This window comes from Lottia gigantea, assembly GCF_000327385.1.
Source record: "Lottia gigantea unplaced genomic scaffold LOTGIsca_3, whole genome shotgun sequence".
NCBI classification, from domain to species: domain Eukaryota; kingdom Metazoa; phylum Mollusca; class Gastropoda; family Lottiidae; genus Lottia; species Lottia gigantea.
The window spans coordinates 3053744-3069999 of NW_008708986.1; the positions used below are offsets into that span (position 1 = coordinate 3053744).

Genomic DNA, 16256 nt, shown 5'->3' on the forward strand with positions numbered 1-16256 from the left:
AAACAAAACCAATCGAATCTAAAATATTTTGCCTATAGATATTGTCTTATTTGAGGTAGAATAATAAAATACCACAATGAATCCCTTAAATGTATTTTAATTTCTTTACGGGTAACCAGAATCAAATCAATAATTAGACGGCTGTATCCCTTTTCGTTCTACCACACTAAAATTGTTGTACGAGCCTCTAAAGCTTGAGAAACTTTCCTTACCAGTTCATCAGACGCTCCTCTGCGGATGTTATTTCGTCACATGATTTCGTTACAGTTAGGAAATCAGATCGGTATATCAAGCCTGAGGTACTCGAAGGGCCAGATTTGTCGTGCTAGAGTCTGTGTTGAAATTCAGTGTTGAAGTTAACATGATAATATACGCTATTCTATAATTTAATTAAGTTATATAAAAAATAAACTATAGTTGGAACAGTGCCGAAACAAATTTCTGGATAATATTTGTATGATAAATGATTATTGCATCTCGTGTGTATCTACGATTTTCTCTCGCTTAATTTGACTAATATTCTCTTCCTCATGACTAGCGGAAATTCATGTTAAGTTCTTATTGGTTAAATCAACCGTTCAGGATTATTTCAGATGAGATGGAAACATTAAAAATTACGGAAGAAAAAATTCTTAAAGTTTGAAGTTTTTCTCGATTCATTTTTTGAATCACACTTAATCAATTTGATTAAATCGTCTTGTTTACTTTAATCATTCCACATCTAATGAAATAAAGTTGCATATTCTAAACTTTCTTATATCCAACATGTTGAGTGTCATTGTGTTGGTTATTGACGTAATATTTGTTTGTGATTAAGTACAGGTACATTGTGGTTTCGATGGTGTAGTCAATGGTCCTGCTGCACCACATTTTCTATAAATATTGCCCTTATTCTGAAATGAAATGGCATATGATTCCGGCTATTAAAGAAGGGTAACGCCATGCAGTGTTAACGTTTTCCAAGGTCGTTGAAATTAGCTGTGTAGCATGTCTTTATGTATGTCGAGATAGTGTCTAGTTCACCAACGGCTTCAGTGGGGGTCCATGTACACCCACTTCATTTCAAATTCAACACCAATTGAGTCAATCTGTCGCCTACTAGTACCTCCAGTTTCCGGAGGATTGCGCCTCCACTGCCATTTCGCTATTTTGAGACACACCCTTCACGATGTTTGTGTACATTTTCCAGAAGTGCATTTCAAATTGTAAATATATAAATATAGTCGAAATATAAGCATGATTTAAGTAAAATGAAATCAAGTTCCGTTCAAATATTCGTTTCAAATAAGACGTTATTATTTCCCGTTTTGGTCAATAGTTAACCCTCCAGAGATTAATTACTGAACACCAGCTTTATTCCAGTAGACAATACTAGCTATCAATGAGAGGAATGGAATGGGGTTTACGTTCACCTATACCTTATTTAATTTGATTAAAATGCAGCTCTAAATGCTTCGTTTCGTGATTTATTTTTCTATGGGTGTCTCCACTCGTAATGTGAACATTCTACTGTTTTCTAGTACCACCACTACCCCCTAAAATACTGGAAGTGGTCATTCTGTAACATCGTGAGATTACATGGATTTGTCATTTTAGCCTATCGAATAAGGCGAAAGAATTAATACAGAATACGGATACTGTTGTATAATGTCAATGGGCAATGCTACCTCTGTGCTCGTATATGATAGTAATTAGGGTCGGTAATGTATTATGTCTCATGGTATTATTAGTTTATGATAATATTGCTATTACTTCATGGAAAAGTTATTAAATATATACCTATATATCACCGTATTAAGACAGACTGGGTTGAATAAAGGATTACTGTTACAGTTTCTACAGTTGATCTGGTGTCCTTTATATAGATATCATATTTAATCATCGTGAAATTCTCGTGCAGAGCTAGTGCATTCTAAATCTCTCAAACAGGTAACATACTAATATATCCTGAATTTCTCTCAATTTTACACAGAGCTGGTGTACTCTCAATCTCACATAAAGAGCTGGCGTGCTCCCAATCTCGCATAGAGCTGGTGAACCCTCAATCTCACATATAGAGCTGGTGTGCTCTCAATCTCTCATAGAGCTGGTGTGCTCTCAATCTCACATAGAGCTGGTGTACACTCAATCTCACGTATAGAGCTGGCGTACTCTCAATCACACATATAGCTGGTGTGCTCTCGATCTCGCATAGAGCTGGCGTGCTCCCAATCTCGCATAGAGCTGGTGTACTCTCAATCTCACATATAGAGCTGATGTTCTCTCAATCTCCCATAGAGCTGGTGTGCTCTCAATCTCATATAGAGCTGGTGTACATTCAATCTCACATATAGAGCTGGCGTACTCTCAATCTCACATATAGCTGGTGTGCTCTCAATCGCACATGGAGCTGGTGTGCTCTCAATCTAATATAGAGCAGGCGTATTCTCATTACACAGAGCTGGCGTACTCTCAATCTCACATATAGAGCTGACTTACTCTCAATCTCACATATAGCTGGTGTACTCTCAATCTCGCATAGAGCTGGCGTGCTCCCAATCTCACATAGAGCTGGTGTACTCCCAATCTCACATATAGAGCTGCTTTGCTCTCAATCTCACATAGAGCTGGTGTACTCCCAATCTCACATATAGAGCTGCTTTGCTCTCAATCTCACTTATAGCTGGTGTGCTCTCAATCTCACATATAGCTGGTGTGCTCTCAATCTCACATATAGAGCTGGCGTACTCTCAATCTCACATATAGAGCTGGCGTACTCTCAATCTCACATATAGCTGGTGTGCTCTCAATCGCACGTGGAGCTGGTGTGCTCTCAATCTAATATAAAGCAAGCGTATTCTCATTATACAGAGTTGGTGTACTTTCAATCTCACATAGAGCTGATGTACTCTCAATCTAATACAGAGCTGGTCTACTCAATTTCCCTTAGAGCTGGTGTACCCAATCTACCATAGAGCTGGTGTGCTCCCAATCGCATATATAGCTGGTGTACTCTCAATCTGACATAGAGCTGGTGTACTCTCAATCGCTCGTAGAGCTGAAGTAAAATCAATCTCACGTAGAATTGGTGTACTCTCATTACATATAGATGGTGTACTCTCAGTCTCACATAGAGCTGGTGTACTCTCAATCTCACATAGAGCTGGTGTACTCTCAGTCTCACATAGAGCTGGTGCACTCTCAATCTCACATAGAGCTGGTGTACTCTCAATCTTACATAGAGCTGGTTTGCTCTCGCCACGGACATCAGTCTGACTGTTTCATTAATTCCCGTCTGAATGATTCATGATGAATGTTGGACTCATTCCCCTGCTGCGAGTGGGCTTTGACTCATTATGAATTTCAGTTTGAACTGTTAGTTGCTTTTCTCCTACTGATTTGTAAGGACACTTTCTTTTGTTACTTCTTTTCAATAAAATCGTGTGTAACCTTTGTGATGTTTTCTTTAAATAAGATTTTGTTACCTTAGTTACCATTTTATTCTTTTGATTCAGTTTCTTTTCAAACATTCTTTAACAATTTATGGAATGTACAAAATGTTTCTTTAATTCGTGATCACTCAAACACTTTGTAACTAACGAATTTCTCCGATACAATTTCGATTGAATTTTCGCCATGGTTTTCCGTTGAATTTCCGCTTAAACTTCTCGTATGATGTTGAGATTGTTAATGAGGTTCTTTATACGGAAGCAACAAAATGGGAGTGAAAATCCTAAAATCAATTTAAAACCCTGAGAGAATTAAAATAACTGTCATTCAGTATGGATCTAAAATAAACCAGGATTCTAACAAAACTTAATGAGATGTGACGAAATCGACTTTCATTAGAAATCATCCAGTCAATTTCACGTGAAGAGAAACACCAATCTTTGACGTAGATAGTAGTCTGCTTTGTAATTCTTGGAGTATTGGTACGCTGACATGGAGCTTTAAAAACTCTCATTTCATCGAGGTATGTTTTTTACTTGTACGTTTCATATCATACCGACGATACATTGACAGTATTTTGTCTGATATGACAGTGTTGATCTCCACACTCAAATGTTTAGCCAATATGTCATGGTCAAGGGCAATAACTTACGAAGCGGCGATATAAAAACGAAACCGAAAACTTTGCAAATGCTGAGGGGTTAGGTTTTTAAAAGCATGTGATTTGCTGAAATTCTACAGAATCTTTTCGTTTTAACATATTACACGAAGGCGTTCAAAGGATTACGTACAATAGAAAGGTAAAATAATCGATTCAATATACAATATAAGTTGTTATAAAAGTATTTTAGTATTGTTTAAGTCTATTGTCTGTTCAAATGTCTAGGAGCTTTTCTATTCATGTTAAATATAAATATCAAGAGTTTTCTTAACACTTTATTTAATAAATATTTTATTTATTCTATTGTCTCAATCCTACTATAAACATAAAGTTTTTGTATATCTCAGACAAATTCTTTTAATTCTATTTTAATGTTTTGTTTTATGTAAATTCTATTTACTTTCGATTTATGGATGTGTTTTTTTACAACAAACAAAACATTGCCAACGTTATTTTTTTAATTTTTGTTTTGAAACTACTTTTTTCAACTAATTGATTAGATATTTTTATTCTTCTACAATCTACAGAAGATTGTCGGTTTTACTCAAACAGGTAAAATTTAATAATGTTTGTTGAGATCGTACTCAATTAGACACATATCTGAAGTTTGATGTTCCTTGATTCCAAATGTCCCGTTGGGTTAATTTTTTCATCTGATGGTCGCTCCGTTTTAAAGTTATTAATGACTTTATATTTGAACTATACAATGATATATATGAAATATTTATTCTATAATGGACATGAACACTGTGTCTGTATGCAGTAATATTATATATATAGATAGATCACGTTGATCTACTTTTTAATAGATTAGAGTTATTAAAAGGTTTGCGTCATTGTTTGGTAAAAGTGTTAAGAGTTACTGGACAATGTATTTTCTGAGAAACACAGGAGCATTTCATATTTCATCCACGGGAGTTGGGACTTTTGGGCGTTTTCTTTATCAAGCGATTGATCCGAAACTAAACGTTCTTAAAATACATGTAATGAATACATACAGAGAATACATATTGTCTTATTAAGAAATTTGTTGAGTATACATAAACATATTTTGATTTAAAAAGCATAAAGCGTCTGAGACAGATCTGATGTTAATAGAGTTAGAAATACTGTTCAAAGATTGGAATAGAAGATGATTTACAAATAATGCAGTGATGTATACGATTGTCATCAAAATGAAAAAAATAAAAAGTGTCTAGTTAATTTATTCTATTTCTAGAAAAGAATTTTCGGGGTGCAGCCAATGAGCCGCTTATCCTATCTGTGAAGTCTTCTTGACAAGAGTAAAAGACTTCGTCATCCAGATTCCAGAAAACGTTGTTAGGGTCGCGTACTTTTAGCTATAAAAATACGATGGTAATTTAATAAAGAAACCATAATTCTATTTAGTAGAAGCTTTTAAAGCAGCTTAATGTTAACCTTTCAACGAACTTTTCATTATATCATATCAGTTTAAAGGACCACAATCCATCACATTTCATTGTGGGCGATCCTAATGTCTACAATTACAAAACCCTTTTTGAATTACTTTAGTTGCATGGTTAATTCTTGATAAATGCGAGACAAGAGAGAACCCACCAAGAACAAGCTCAGTTCTATAATTTCCACCACAATTTCAAGAAATGTAGCAAATTCTAGCAAACGATTATGTAGGTTACTGATTGATTTTTTGACACCGATATATATTTTCGATCTGTAGCGGTGCAGAAAGCCGCTAGATGCACATAAGTCTCGATAAAATGTCAATATATTGACACAGCTTTATGGAATGTCAGTAGTTTACATTAGGAGTGCACGTCCCCATAATTTAACGCAACCGAAAAATTCAAACGGCGTTACATCAAAAAATGGGTGAGTGTGTGCTGGCATTTAGATCTCAAATTCCATATTAAGCACCACTTAGCACTCTGTTACAGATGATAAATCTGAAGATCATTGACTTATAAAGAAATCATACAAAAAACAGGTTGTTTTAATGGATGTCATGGGTCCAAAATTGAAAGGCTTTTTTTTATCTCAATGTTAGCCAAATTCTTTTCTTTATTTCATATGTTTATATATCACTAATGTTAAATAACAGAACACAGTGATGAAAATTCTGATGATTCTTCCTGTAGTATTTATTTCAACACAATATGTTGCTTATCGATTATAAACCTTGATAAAAATATCAAATACATAAAGCAAACTTCTCAAATAAAACGGAGACTAGATTCTGTGAGTAAGCAAGAGACCATCAGATTATGTGAGCAATAAAACACCTATTTTAAGAGAAAGTTAGCAGACTGAAGAACATAAGATATATTATTATCACCATGGGAGTCGTTATTTCACCCTAATCCCGATCAATTTTCTACCATTTATATTCAAATAAATTTAAAATTTTTTTTATTGATATTGAGATTTTACTGAAAACAAGGATCTTTATATTCGTAATTGACGTATTGTATTGTTTTATTTAGCAAAGTAAATACTTGCTATAGCTCAAAATATATCATACAAGAACCAGAACAAAAAGCAACCTATTTACAATCAAAGTCTAATAATTCGAATAAATTATAATGATAAAAAAGAAAGAACAATAGAAATATGAATTAAATGATAGCTGATCATTCCACTCTGAACCTCTAAGATTGAAGGCAACAAAAATGAATCTACCTAAGCTTAGAAGTTCAGAGTGGGATCTCGGATTCATTAATTCATTCATTTTGTGCAATGATGGGAATTACCAAAATCGACGGCGAAAGTACTTGCGACGTAATGCAATATATTAAGGACAATACAAGATAAAGTGGAATTCATCTTCTACATAAATACAATAACAGCATAAACATAATCTTTTATCTCTCGGAGTTTTATTATATCTACCTATTTCAATTTGTAGTTTTAGGTTTCCAACGCGAAATTTACAAATCAAAGATTTAAATTTATCGTCCAATAAGATTCAAGTTCGAAATTGGTTTTAAAAGTTTTATAAAATCTCAATTTACTAGATAAATTGAGTTGAGAATACCATAACTGAGTGTATTGGTCCTCTAAGCGTTTTCTAAATTCACATACGTTTAGGAAGTGTGGATCATCTAATAAAAATGAAAATCCAGTTTCATTTAGAAGTAATCTTATATCAGTGACCCAGTTGTGTTTGTCATTTACGTTATCCTTGCACAAAATCTCGTATACCAGAGAAAATTATCAGAGCAAACAACCTTATTCCGGAATTAAACAAAAATTCTGAGTTCACCTCATGCAGCCTCTAATTGAGTGGATTTACTTCGCTGGCATATATTAACAGAAACTATTTGCTAGAAATATTTAAATAGAAGGATTTCAGCTAAGATAGAAGGGAACCAAGGACCTTTATACTCCGAGAAGCAATTTGTTTAACAGCACGAACATACATTCCATTTTGGAAAAACAATAAACTTAGATAAATATATTCAGTGAAAGCTGAGTAAATTATTGATCCAGATAATCTATTTGGTGCAGTTATTATTCAGAATATTGTAGTTTTCTATATATTGTGCAATGAAGGTCATTTTTGCCATCAACTGAACATTTCTGACATCAGTTCTATCTTGACTGGCTGCTTTAATTTTGTTTCGCAATAAGAAAACAAGCTAGAATTAAATTCCAGAATTTTGTCGAGAAGAAAACCTTAATCCTGTTTGTGAAAGTTTGGTGAATAAGTTTTAAATCGGATTATCTCATGCTTGACTATATCTCGTGATATCTATTTATGTATAATATTGGTAACAATTTTCTTCTATGAATTTAAAAGAAATGGTTTTTGAAACTAAGTAGTTGATGGATTGATAACAAATCCAACACATCCTAAAATAACGATTTAATGAATGTATACACGTAGCCTATTTATCAGAAATAACGACAAATTGTGTCTCTATCTAATGAACTCCGTACGCTCACATCTGTAATTCCTAAAATATTTATTGACCACACAGTTACATGTACCCTATTAAAATAAGGTCGTTTTAAACTTTCTCAATATGGACAGATTTATCAATTTACCGAAAAATCAATTTAAAAAGTTTTTATTTACAGCTGCAGTAAAATAGATTTTGAAGAAACTTTTCTACATTCATATTCAAAATGTATCTTATTCTACAAAAAGTTAACAATATAAAAGACACTTAAAATCTATATTGTATACATTACCTTTAAGATGGGTTCCCTTATTTTTATTTATTTATATATATATATTCGATTATTGGGTGGCTAATACTTATATCAATCGAAAGTACATGTGATCTATAGATCCCTAATTAACTCGTAATAAGCTAATTACGAAGGGAATGCAGACAAATTGTATGAGCAGTGCCCGCGATAGAACGATCAATTTGTCTTTTATCCATTATTCAGTCTGTACAGCCATTGGCATTTATGATTGGTTAAAACTCCCATAATTATATGCATCAGCTACTCGAGTATTTTGGTATTCCAAAAAGGTCTACAAGCATACTTTATCTTTCATATAAACTACAGTAAAGGTCTTCAAGCATACTTTATCTTTCATATAAACTACAGTAAAGGTCTACAAGCATACTTTATATTTCATTCAAATTACATTAAAGGTCTACAAGCATACTGTATCTTTCATATAAATTACAGTAAAGGTCTACAAGCATACTTTATCTTTCATACAAATTACAGTAAAGGTCTACGAGCTAACTTTATCTTTCATATAAACTACAGTAAAGGTCTACAAGCATACTTTATCTTTCATACAAATTACAGTAAAGGTCTACAAGCATACTTTATATTTCAAACAAACTACTATAAAGGTCTACAAGCATACTTTATCTTTCATATAAACTACAGTAAAGGTCTACAAGCATACTTTATCTTTCATATAAACTACAGTAAACGTCTACAAGCATACTTTATCTTTCATATAAACTACAGTAAACGTCTACAAGATTACTTTATCTTTCATATAAACTACAGTAAACGTCTACAAGCTTACTTTATCTTTAATACAATCTACAGTAAAGGTCTACAAGCTTACTTTATCTTTCATACAATCTACAGTAAAGGTCTACAAGCTTACTTTTTCTTTCATATAAACTACAGTAAACGTCTACAAGCTTACTTTATCTTTCATATAAACTACAGTAAAGGTCTACAAGCATACTTTATCTTTCATATAAACTACAGTAAACGTCTACAAGCATACTTTATCTTTAATACAATCTACAGTAAAGGTCTACAAGCATATATTTTATCTTTCATATAAACTACAGTAAAGGTCTACAAGCACACTTTATCTTTCATATAAACTACAGTAAAGGTCTACAAGCATTCTTTATCTTTAATACAATCTACAGTAAAGGTCTACAAGCATACTTTATCTTTCATACAAACTACAGTAAAGTTCTACATGCATACTTTATCTTTCATATAAACTACAGTAAAGGTCTACAAGCATACTTTATCTTTCATACAAACTACAGTAAAGGTCTACAAGCATACTTTATCTTTCATACAAATTACAGTAAAGGTCTACAAGCATACTTTATCTTTCATATAAACTACAGTAAAGGTCTACAAGCATACTTTATCTTTCATATAAACTACAGTAAAGGTCTACAAGCACACTTTATCTTTCATATAAACTACAGTAAAGGTCTACATGCATACTTTATCTTTCATATAAACTACAGTAAAGGTCTACATGCATACTTTATCTTTAATACAATATACAGTAAAGGTCTACAAGCATACTTTATCTTTCATATAAACTACAGTAAAGGTCTACAAGCATACTTTATCTTCCATATAAACTACAGTAAGGGTCTACAAGCATACTTTATCTTTAATACAATCTACAGTAAAGGTCTACAAGCATACTTTATCTTTCATATAAACTACAGTAAAGGTCTACATGCATACTTTATCTTTAATACAATATACAGTAAAGGTCTACAAGAATACTTTATCTTTAGTACAATATACAGTAAAGCCAGTAAAATTCTACAGGCATAAATGTTCTTTTATTTAATCTACAGTAAAGCCAGTAAAGGTCTTTACATCATACAATCTAAAGTAAAGTTCTATAGGTATACATTATTTTTTGAATATAATCTACAGTTAATTTCTACAAGCATACCGTCGTTAATATAATCTACAATAAGTATAGACTGAGGCCTTGAATATAATATGCTTCAGTTAAATTTTATAAGTATTACCTTTTCTATATGACCTTTATTTAATTTGCACGGTACATATTACCTAATAAGCTCGCCAAATGAATACGTAGTATCGTAGTCTATATTTATTTTGATAATGATATTGAGTAACTTTAAATGAAATTGCATGAAATCGCTTGAGGATATAGTAAAAGAATCAACTGAAGCTGTAATATCTGAAATATGATATTGATTGAAAATCAACAAACTGATATTTCAGTATTCAAACGTTATTTACTTTTGTTTGAAGGGCTTTTACATCGGAGTTTAACATCGATTCTTGTTCTCTCAAGTGCTTTTTGTTTCACATTCAAATATGAGTTTAACAATTGCACTGTAGTGCCCGATCTTTCATGAATGTACGGAATATAGATTTTATGTGTCATCTAATGTTTATTTTGATTTTAGAATCTTAGATAATAGTTCATATTGGTGAAGGTTATGTATTAGTGTTTGAATAATATCACAAATGTTTCATTTATTAAGTATAGTTTATTGATTATAGTTAATCTGAAATGACTGAAATATCGTCAATCTTGGGACTTTTTCGTCGTGTGCTAAATGAGAAGCATTCTTTATTGGCTGTGCACTAATTATTGACAAACGTTAAGATTTTATTAACTACGTGGATAGCCGTTGACAAACCTAGTCTCGGTGGCATAAGATGTCCCAGAAGAATTGACACAGCCTGATTCCTACCAAGAAACGTATTGTAATAAATTTCATATTCAAACAGTCTGTTGGAATAAAGTTATAAATCTTTGGAGTTAATAAGGAGTATTTTTATATTAATTTGAAAAAGACCCGGATCTGCTCAGGATCTGAAAGCAGTTGTTATTTTCAGAGAACATGACATTGTGAAAGGAAAACCTAAAAACTAAATGAAAAATAAATCATTAACTTTTTTCCAACTTGTACATTTCCTTATTTAAGAAACTATTTACTTTAGCTGGGTAAATATTAATTTAGTTTTCAATTAATTTAATGATGTCTTCCCATCTTTATGTTTAAAGGAAGTAATTCATTAAATTTTCTTAAAATACTGACTTTTTAGAAAAAATCTGTCATAAGTTGAATTTTTGACATGATAGCAGAATGGTCATAGCGCAAAAATTTCATTAATCTTTCAAAAAAAAAAAACAACCGGTTCTGGTTTCCTTGACGTGTTAGCCTATTACAATTTTCTTGTGTACCCCTCTCGTCTGTAAACTGGGGCGAACATATCTTTAATACTCTCACTATATGATGCATAAAACTTAACTCGAAAATGAATAATCGAAAATTGCTTAGGCTACTAACAGATGTGTACTGCGAAAGATATCATTAGACTCAAACTTGTACAAACCAAGCGGCTAGGGGAATGCTTAAGATTGGATGCTCTCTGAAGATTGCTGTTGAATGTATTAACATTATCTCGTCAGCCAGCTCACAGTTGAATTTTCAGTATGAAAGATGTTACGGGTATTTAGTAGATTGTATCTCTTTAATGACATTTAATTCTACCAACTGTAAAATGTGTTCCAATAATGATGCTTCGTTCTATGTAAACCTTTACATTGATGGTTTCCATTAATTTCAATTAGATGTAAGCACATATTTACTTTATTTTTTATCTATTTTAGGTTTAATAATGGAAGCAATACGTGTCTTGACGTGGGCGGAGTTTAAGGCTTGTCCTGGTCGACTACATAGGTTTTTTTCTGAAGTCAGTGGGTGTATCCATTTTGATCGACAGTTAGTTTTGGACCTCTCAGATTTAACACCAGATAAAGAAATACGAGTAAAAGTTCAAAAGTAAGTAAACCATTCATTTCCATTACTTTTCATAGTTATAAACAACGCCATATTGCCATATTATCTACATAATTATTTACATGAATGTCTTTTCTCGAGAAGTTTAGTCAAATTGTTAATAATTTGAAAAGCGAAAGGCTATTCCTCTAAATTAATAATTTGTAATCTACGGAATCTATCTCCGTAATATAGGACTAATTATTGTATATCCTGGGTAGAGCCGATTTACTTTAATGTTTTACTACGTGATTCTAACAATGCGATCTAAATATTCTTCAGCTTAAGAACCATCATGGGATAATTCTACTTGGCTGTGTTCACAACGACACGTTGTCCCGTTTGACAAGGCTATGCTGTTTAATAAACTGTTCAAAGTCACGTGATCACATAGCAATCTGACAAAATAGTACCTGTAAACATGGCAACCATTAACTACTGTGATATGTTGCAGAGCGCTCACGAAACTTTTATCGTGTGCCGTTAGTTGATCCATCTGAACGGGTGGTCGCTTCTGTCGAAACAGGCTTCCAAATCGGTATCGTGGCTCTTAAATGAAAGTAATAACACCAATTATGATAAGAATAATATATCACTGAAGGATAAAGAAATAAAATGGGAAATAAAATTGAGTTATGAAAGTGGCTATATAAATGACCACTTCGGTCAGTAACTATTTCCGGCTGATTGCTGTTGATAATGAGTTCTGAAAGTGAACCATGATAAATTAATGATTACATTTTGATGGTTACAACCGTCCGTTTTGCTGAACATGAAGAGTGAATAAAATGGCTTCCGTCTGTAAGGTGGTTTGATGTCCTACTCCCCCACACATCCTTGAGGATAATGCAGATTGTACTGTTAACTTCTTTTCAAATATTTGGATAAGCAACCCTCAGTTTCCAATCAATCCATTATGAAATAACTATATCTCATATACACGATGTTGGATATAACATAATAAAGTTTTGTAATAAATCTAATGGAAAACCCATTCACCGTCATAACAAAGATATATTAATACAATTCAAATGACAAAGTTCAAATATCAATTGGTTTCCATCGAAAGGTTTATGTCATTCAATATTTAAGAGCTAATGGAAAATGTAATATGATTTATTTTTAATAAACGTTTCAATTAAACTTATTATCATTAGAAGGCGTTGTGATTAGCGATTTTTTTTTCAGAAAATACCAAATTACCCGCTCTTTGCATTGTGGATGGTGAGGACAATTAGTTGACTACCCAGCGTGGTGATGACATTTAGTTGACTACCCAGCGTGGTGAGGACATTTAGTTGACTACCTAGCCGCATGCATGTATTATTTGAAATGAATGACAGTTTTTGATTTATTAAATGTATTAGTATTTACATTCATTTACAACAATTATTGAGTTTGTTCGCTGATTAAGTTTGCAAAATAGATAACCAGCGCTTACTTTACTTGCAATTTGTTTTGACTTTGATAGTTAGATTTAATTTGATTCAAATTCCACACATTTGATAGATGAAAAGCCTGGAAATCGGCAGACGCGGACACACTTAAAAGATTCTGCTTCATATAATTGCTTTAAAGGTCTCAACTTGAGGGCAACGTCGTTAATTAGCAAATTGCTCAGGAGATTTGCCACAGGCCTTTTTTCCGGGACAAATCTAATCAAATTCAACTGAATATCTTTGAATTAATTCGTCGATTGGTGAAATAACTCATTTCGACCTGTGTCATAAATGATGACTTCATAAAATAATCATCCGGCAATCCTCAGCTGAATCTGACTGAATAGAGAATTTCGTTGGGTCTTCTTGTGCGAGACTCTTTACTTCCGGTATTTAGCAGTGATTTGTCAAATGAATAATGATATATTTTGTTATTACTTTGAATACATATCTTACGGATGTTTTGTTTTCATTGATTTTGTTTACAAACACCAATAGTCCTGAACGACCAGAGAATTAGAATTGTACCAAATTGAAACTTTTGTCTTAATATCTTGTCCAGATACTTGTAAGACCTTTTGTACAAATATATTTGTTTTAGAAACATAAACAAGAGCAGTCCGATATGTTTTCAGATGGAATAAATATTTATGAAACTATGAAAGCTAAACGTATATTGCTGTCCTTACAACTTTGGGTTAAGATTCAATGTATTCAAAGGCACCACTTAACTGAAACTCAAAAATGCGGAAATCACTATCAAGCTGCATGCATTACTGAATCCTACAACGACTTAACAACACAAGTCCTCTACAACAAATCATACCCACAACACCTCAACAACACCTCATCTACAAAGTCTTAAACTATACCTAAAACACCCCAACACCTCAACAACACCTCATCTACAGAGTCTTAAACCATACCTACAACACCCTAACACCTAAACATCACCTCATCTACAAAGTCTTAAACCATACCTACAACACATCAACGCCTCAACAACACCTCATCTACAAACTCTTAAATCATACCTAAAACACCCCAGCGCCTCAACAACACCTCATCTACAAAGTCTTAAACCATACCTACAACACCCTAACACCTCAACAACATTAGTCTTCTACAACTTCTCAAACCATACCTACAACATCCTACAACACGTCAACATCATCAGTCTTCTACAACTTCTCAAACCATACCTACAACATCCTACAAAACCTCAACAACATCAGTCCTCTACAACATCCCAAAACTAGTTTCATTTCGTGTAAATATGGAATCAGACCTTAATTGTCGGATTTTAACAAAATGAACACATAAAAAATTCACAGAAAACGTAATTTTGAAAAATTGTATTAAAATAATTACATAAAGCTCAGGTCTCTATTGGGAAAAGTATCTGTTTTGATAAGTTTGAGTTATGTCTAAAATAGTGCAAGGCAATATTGGTAAAAGCAAAATGAAATTTTCCTATTTGGGATAAAGTAATCCTGTTATTTATGGAACTTGAGCTATGACTTAATTCAACTCCATTCGCTTGATTGCGTGTCTTAATATTATTTGACATTGTTGAAATTCGAATTTGAGATTTTTTCCATTCCGAAATAGTTTTTATTTAAATCTTATTTCCGTAAATGACATGATCGTGTGAGAAACTTTGCTGAAATTCAATTCCCTGGCTGTCTAAAAACATCCACACCGATTTCCTTTTACATTATTCTTTATCTCATAAGTAAGGGTCATAATGAGTTTAAACTAGATCTAATCGATTTGGGATTTGTTGTCAATAGTTCAGCAACAAAATATCCATATTGCATGTTTTGCTAATTGACATTTTGTTTCATTATGTTCATTTCTGATTTAGGTTAATTCGTCCCATATTTATGCCATTAGTCTTGTTCGTCACCAATAAATCCATTATTCCCTCGTCTTTTTTATGTTTTCAACCCGCTTATTCAATCTCACCAATACCGTGATGTTATTAGTTTCATCATGTAGACCTGTTATATTATATAGAAAGATTCATCATATCCACCTGTTATATTACATCTATAGTTTCATCATATCTATAGTTTCATCATATCCACCTGTTATATTATATCTATAGTTTCACCATGTCCACCTGTTTTATCACATCTATAGTTTCATCATTATTATCCAACTGTTATATCATATCTATAGTTTCATCATGAACTTCTGTTTTATCATATCTATAGTTTTATCATGTCCACCTGTTATATTATATCTATAGTTTCGTCATGTACATCTGTTTTATTATATCTCTAGTTTCATCATAGCCAACTGTTATATTATATCTCTAGTTTCATCATGTCCATCTGTAATATTATATCTCTAGTTTCATCATGTACATATGTTATATTATATAGAAAGATTCATCATATCAACCTGTTATTTTATATCTATAGTTTCATCATATCCAACTGTTATATTATATCTCTAGTTTCATCATGTCCATCTGTAATATTATATCTCTAGTTTCATCATGTACATATGTTATATTATATAGAAAGATTCATCATATCAACCTGTTATTTTATATCTATAGTTTCATCATATCCAACTGTTATATTATATCTCTAGTTTCATCATGTCCATCTGTAATATTATATCTCTAGTTTCATCATGTACATCTGTTTTATTATATCTCTAGTTTCATCATGTCCATCTGTTATATTATATCTCTAGTTTCGTCATGTACATCCTGTTTAT

General features: G+C 32.4%; 1 protein-coding gene across 1 annotated transcript; it reads left to right on the plus strand.

Moving 5' to 3' along the window:
- Positions 1-5858: 5858 nt before the first annotated feature.
- Positions 5859-12388, plus strand: LOTGIDRAFT_153307 (hypothetical protein; the record flags this gene model as incomplete). The annotated part of the gene is made up of 4 exons (XM_009057208.1): positions 5859-5941; positions 8525-9309; positions 11916-12087; positions 12367-12388. The coding sequence occupies 4 exons, from the start codon at positions 5859-5861 to the stop codon at positions 12386-12388; spliced, it is 1062 nt and encodes a 353-aa protein (XP_009055456.1).
- Positions 12389-16256: the final 3868 nt, after the last annotated feature.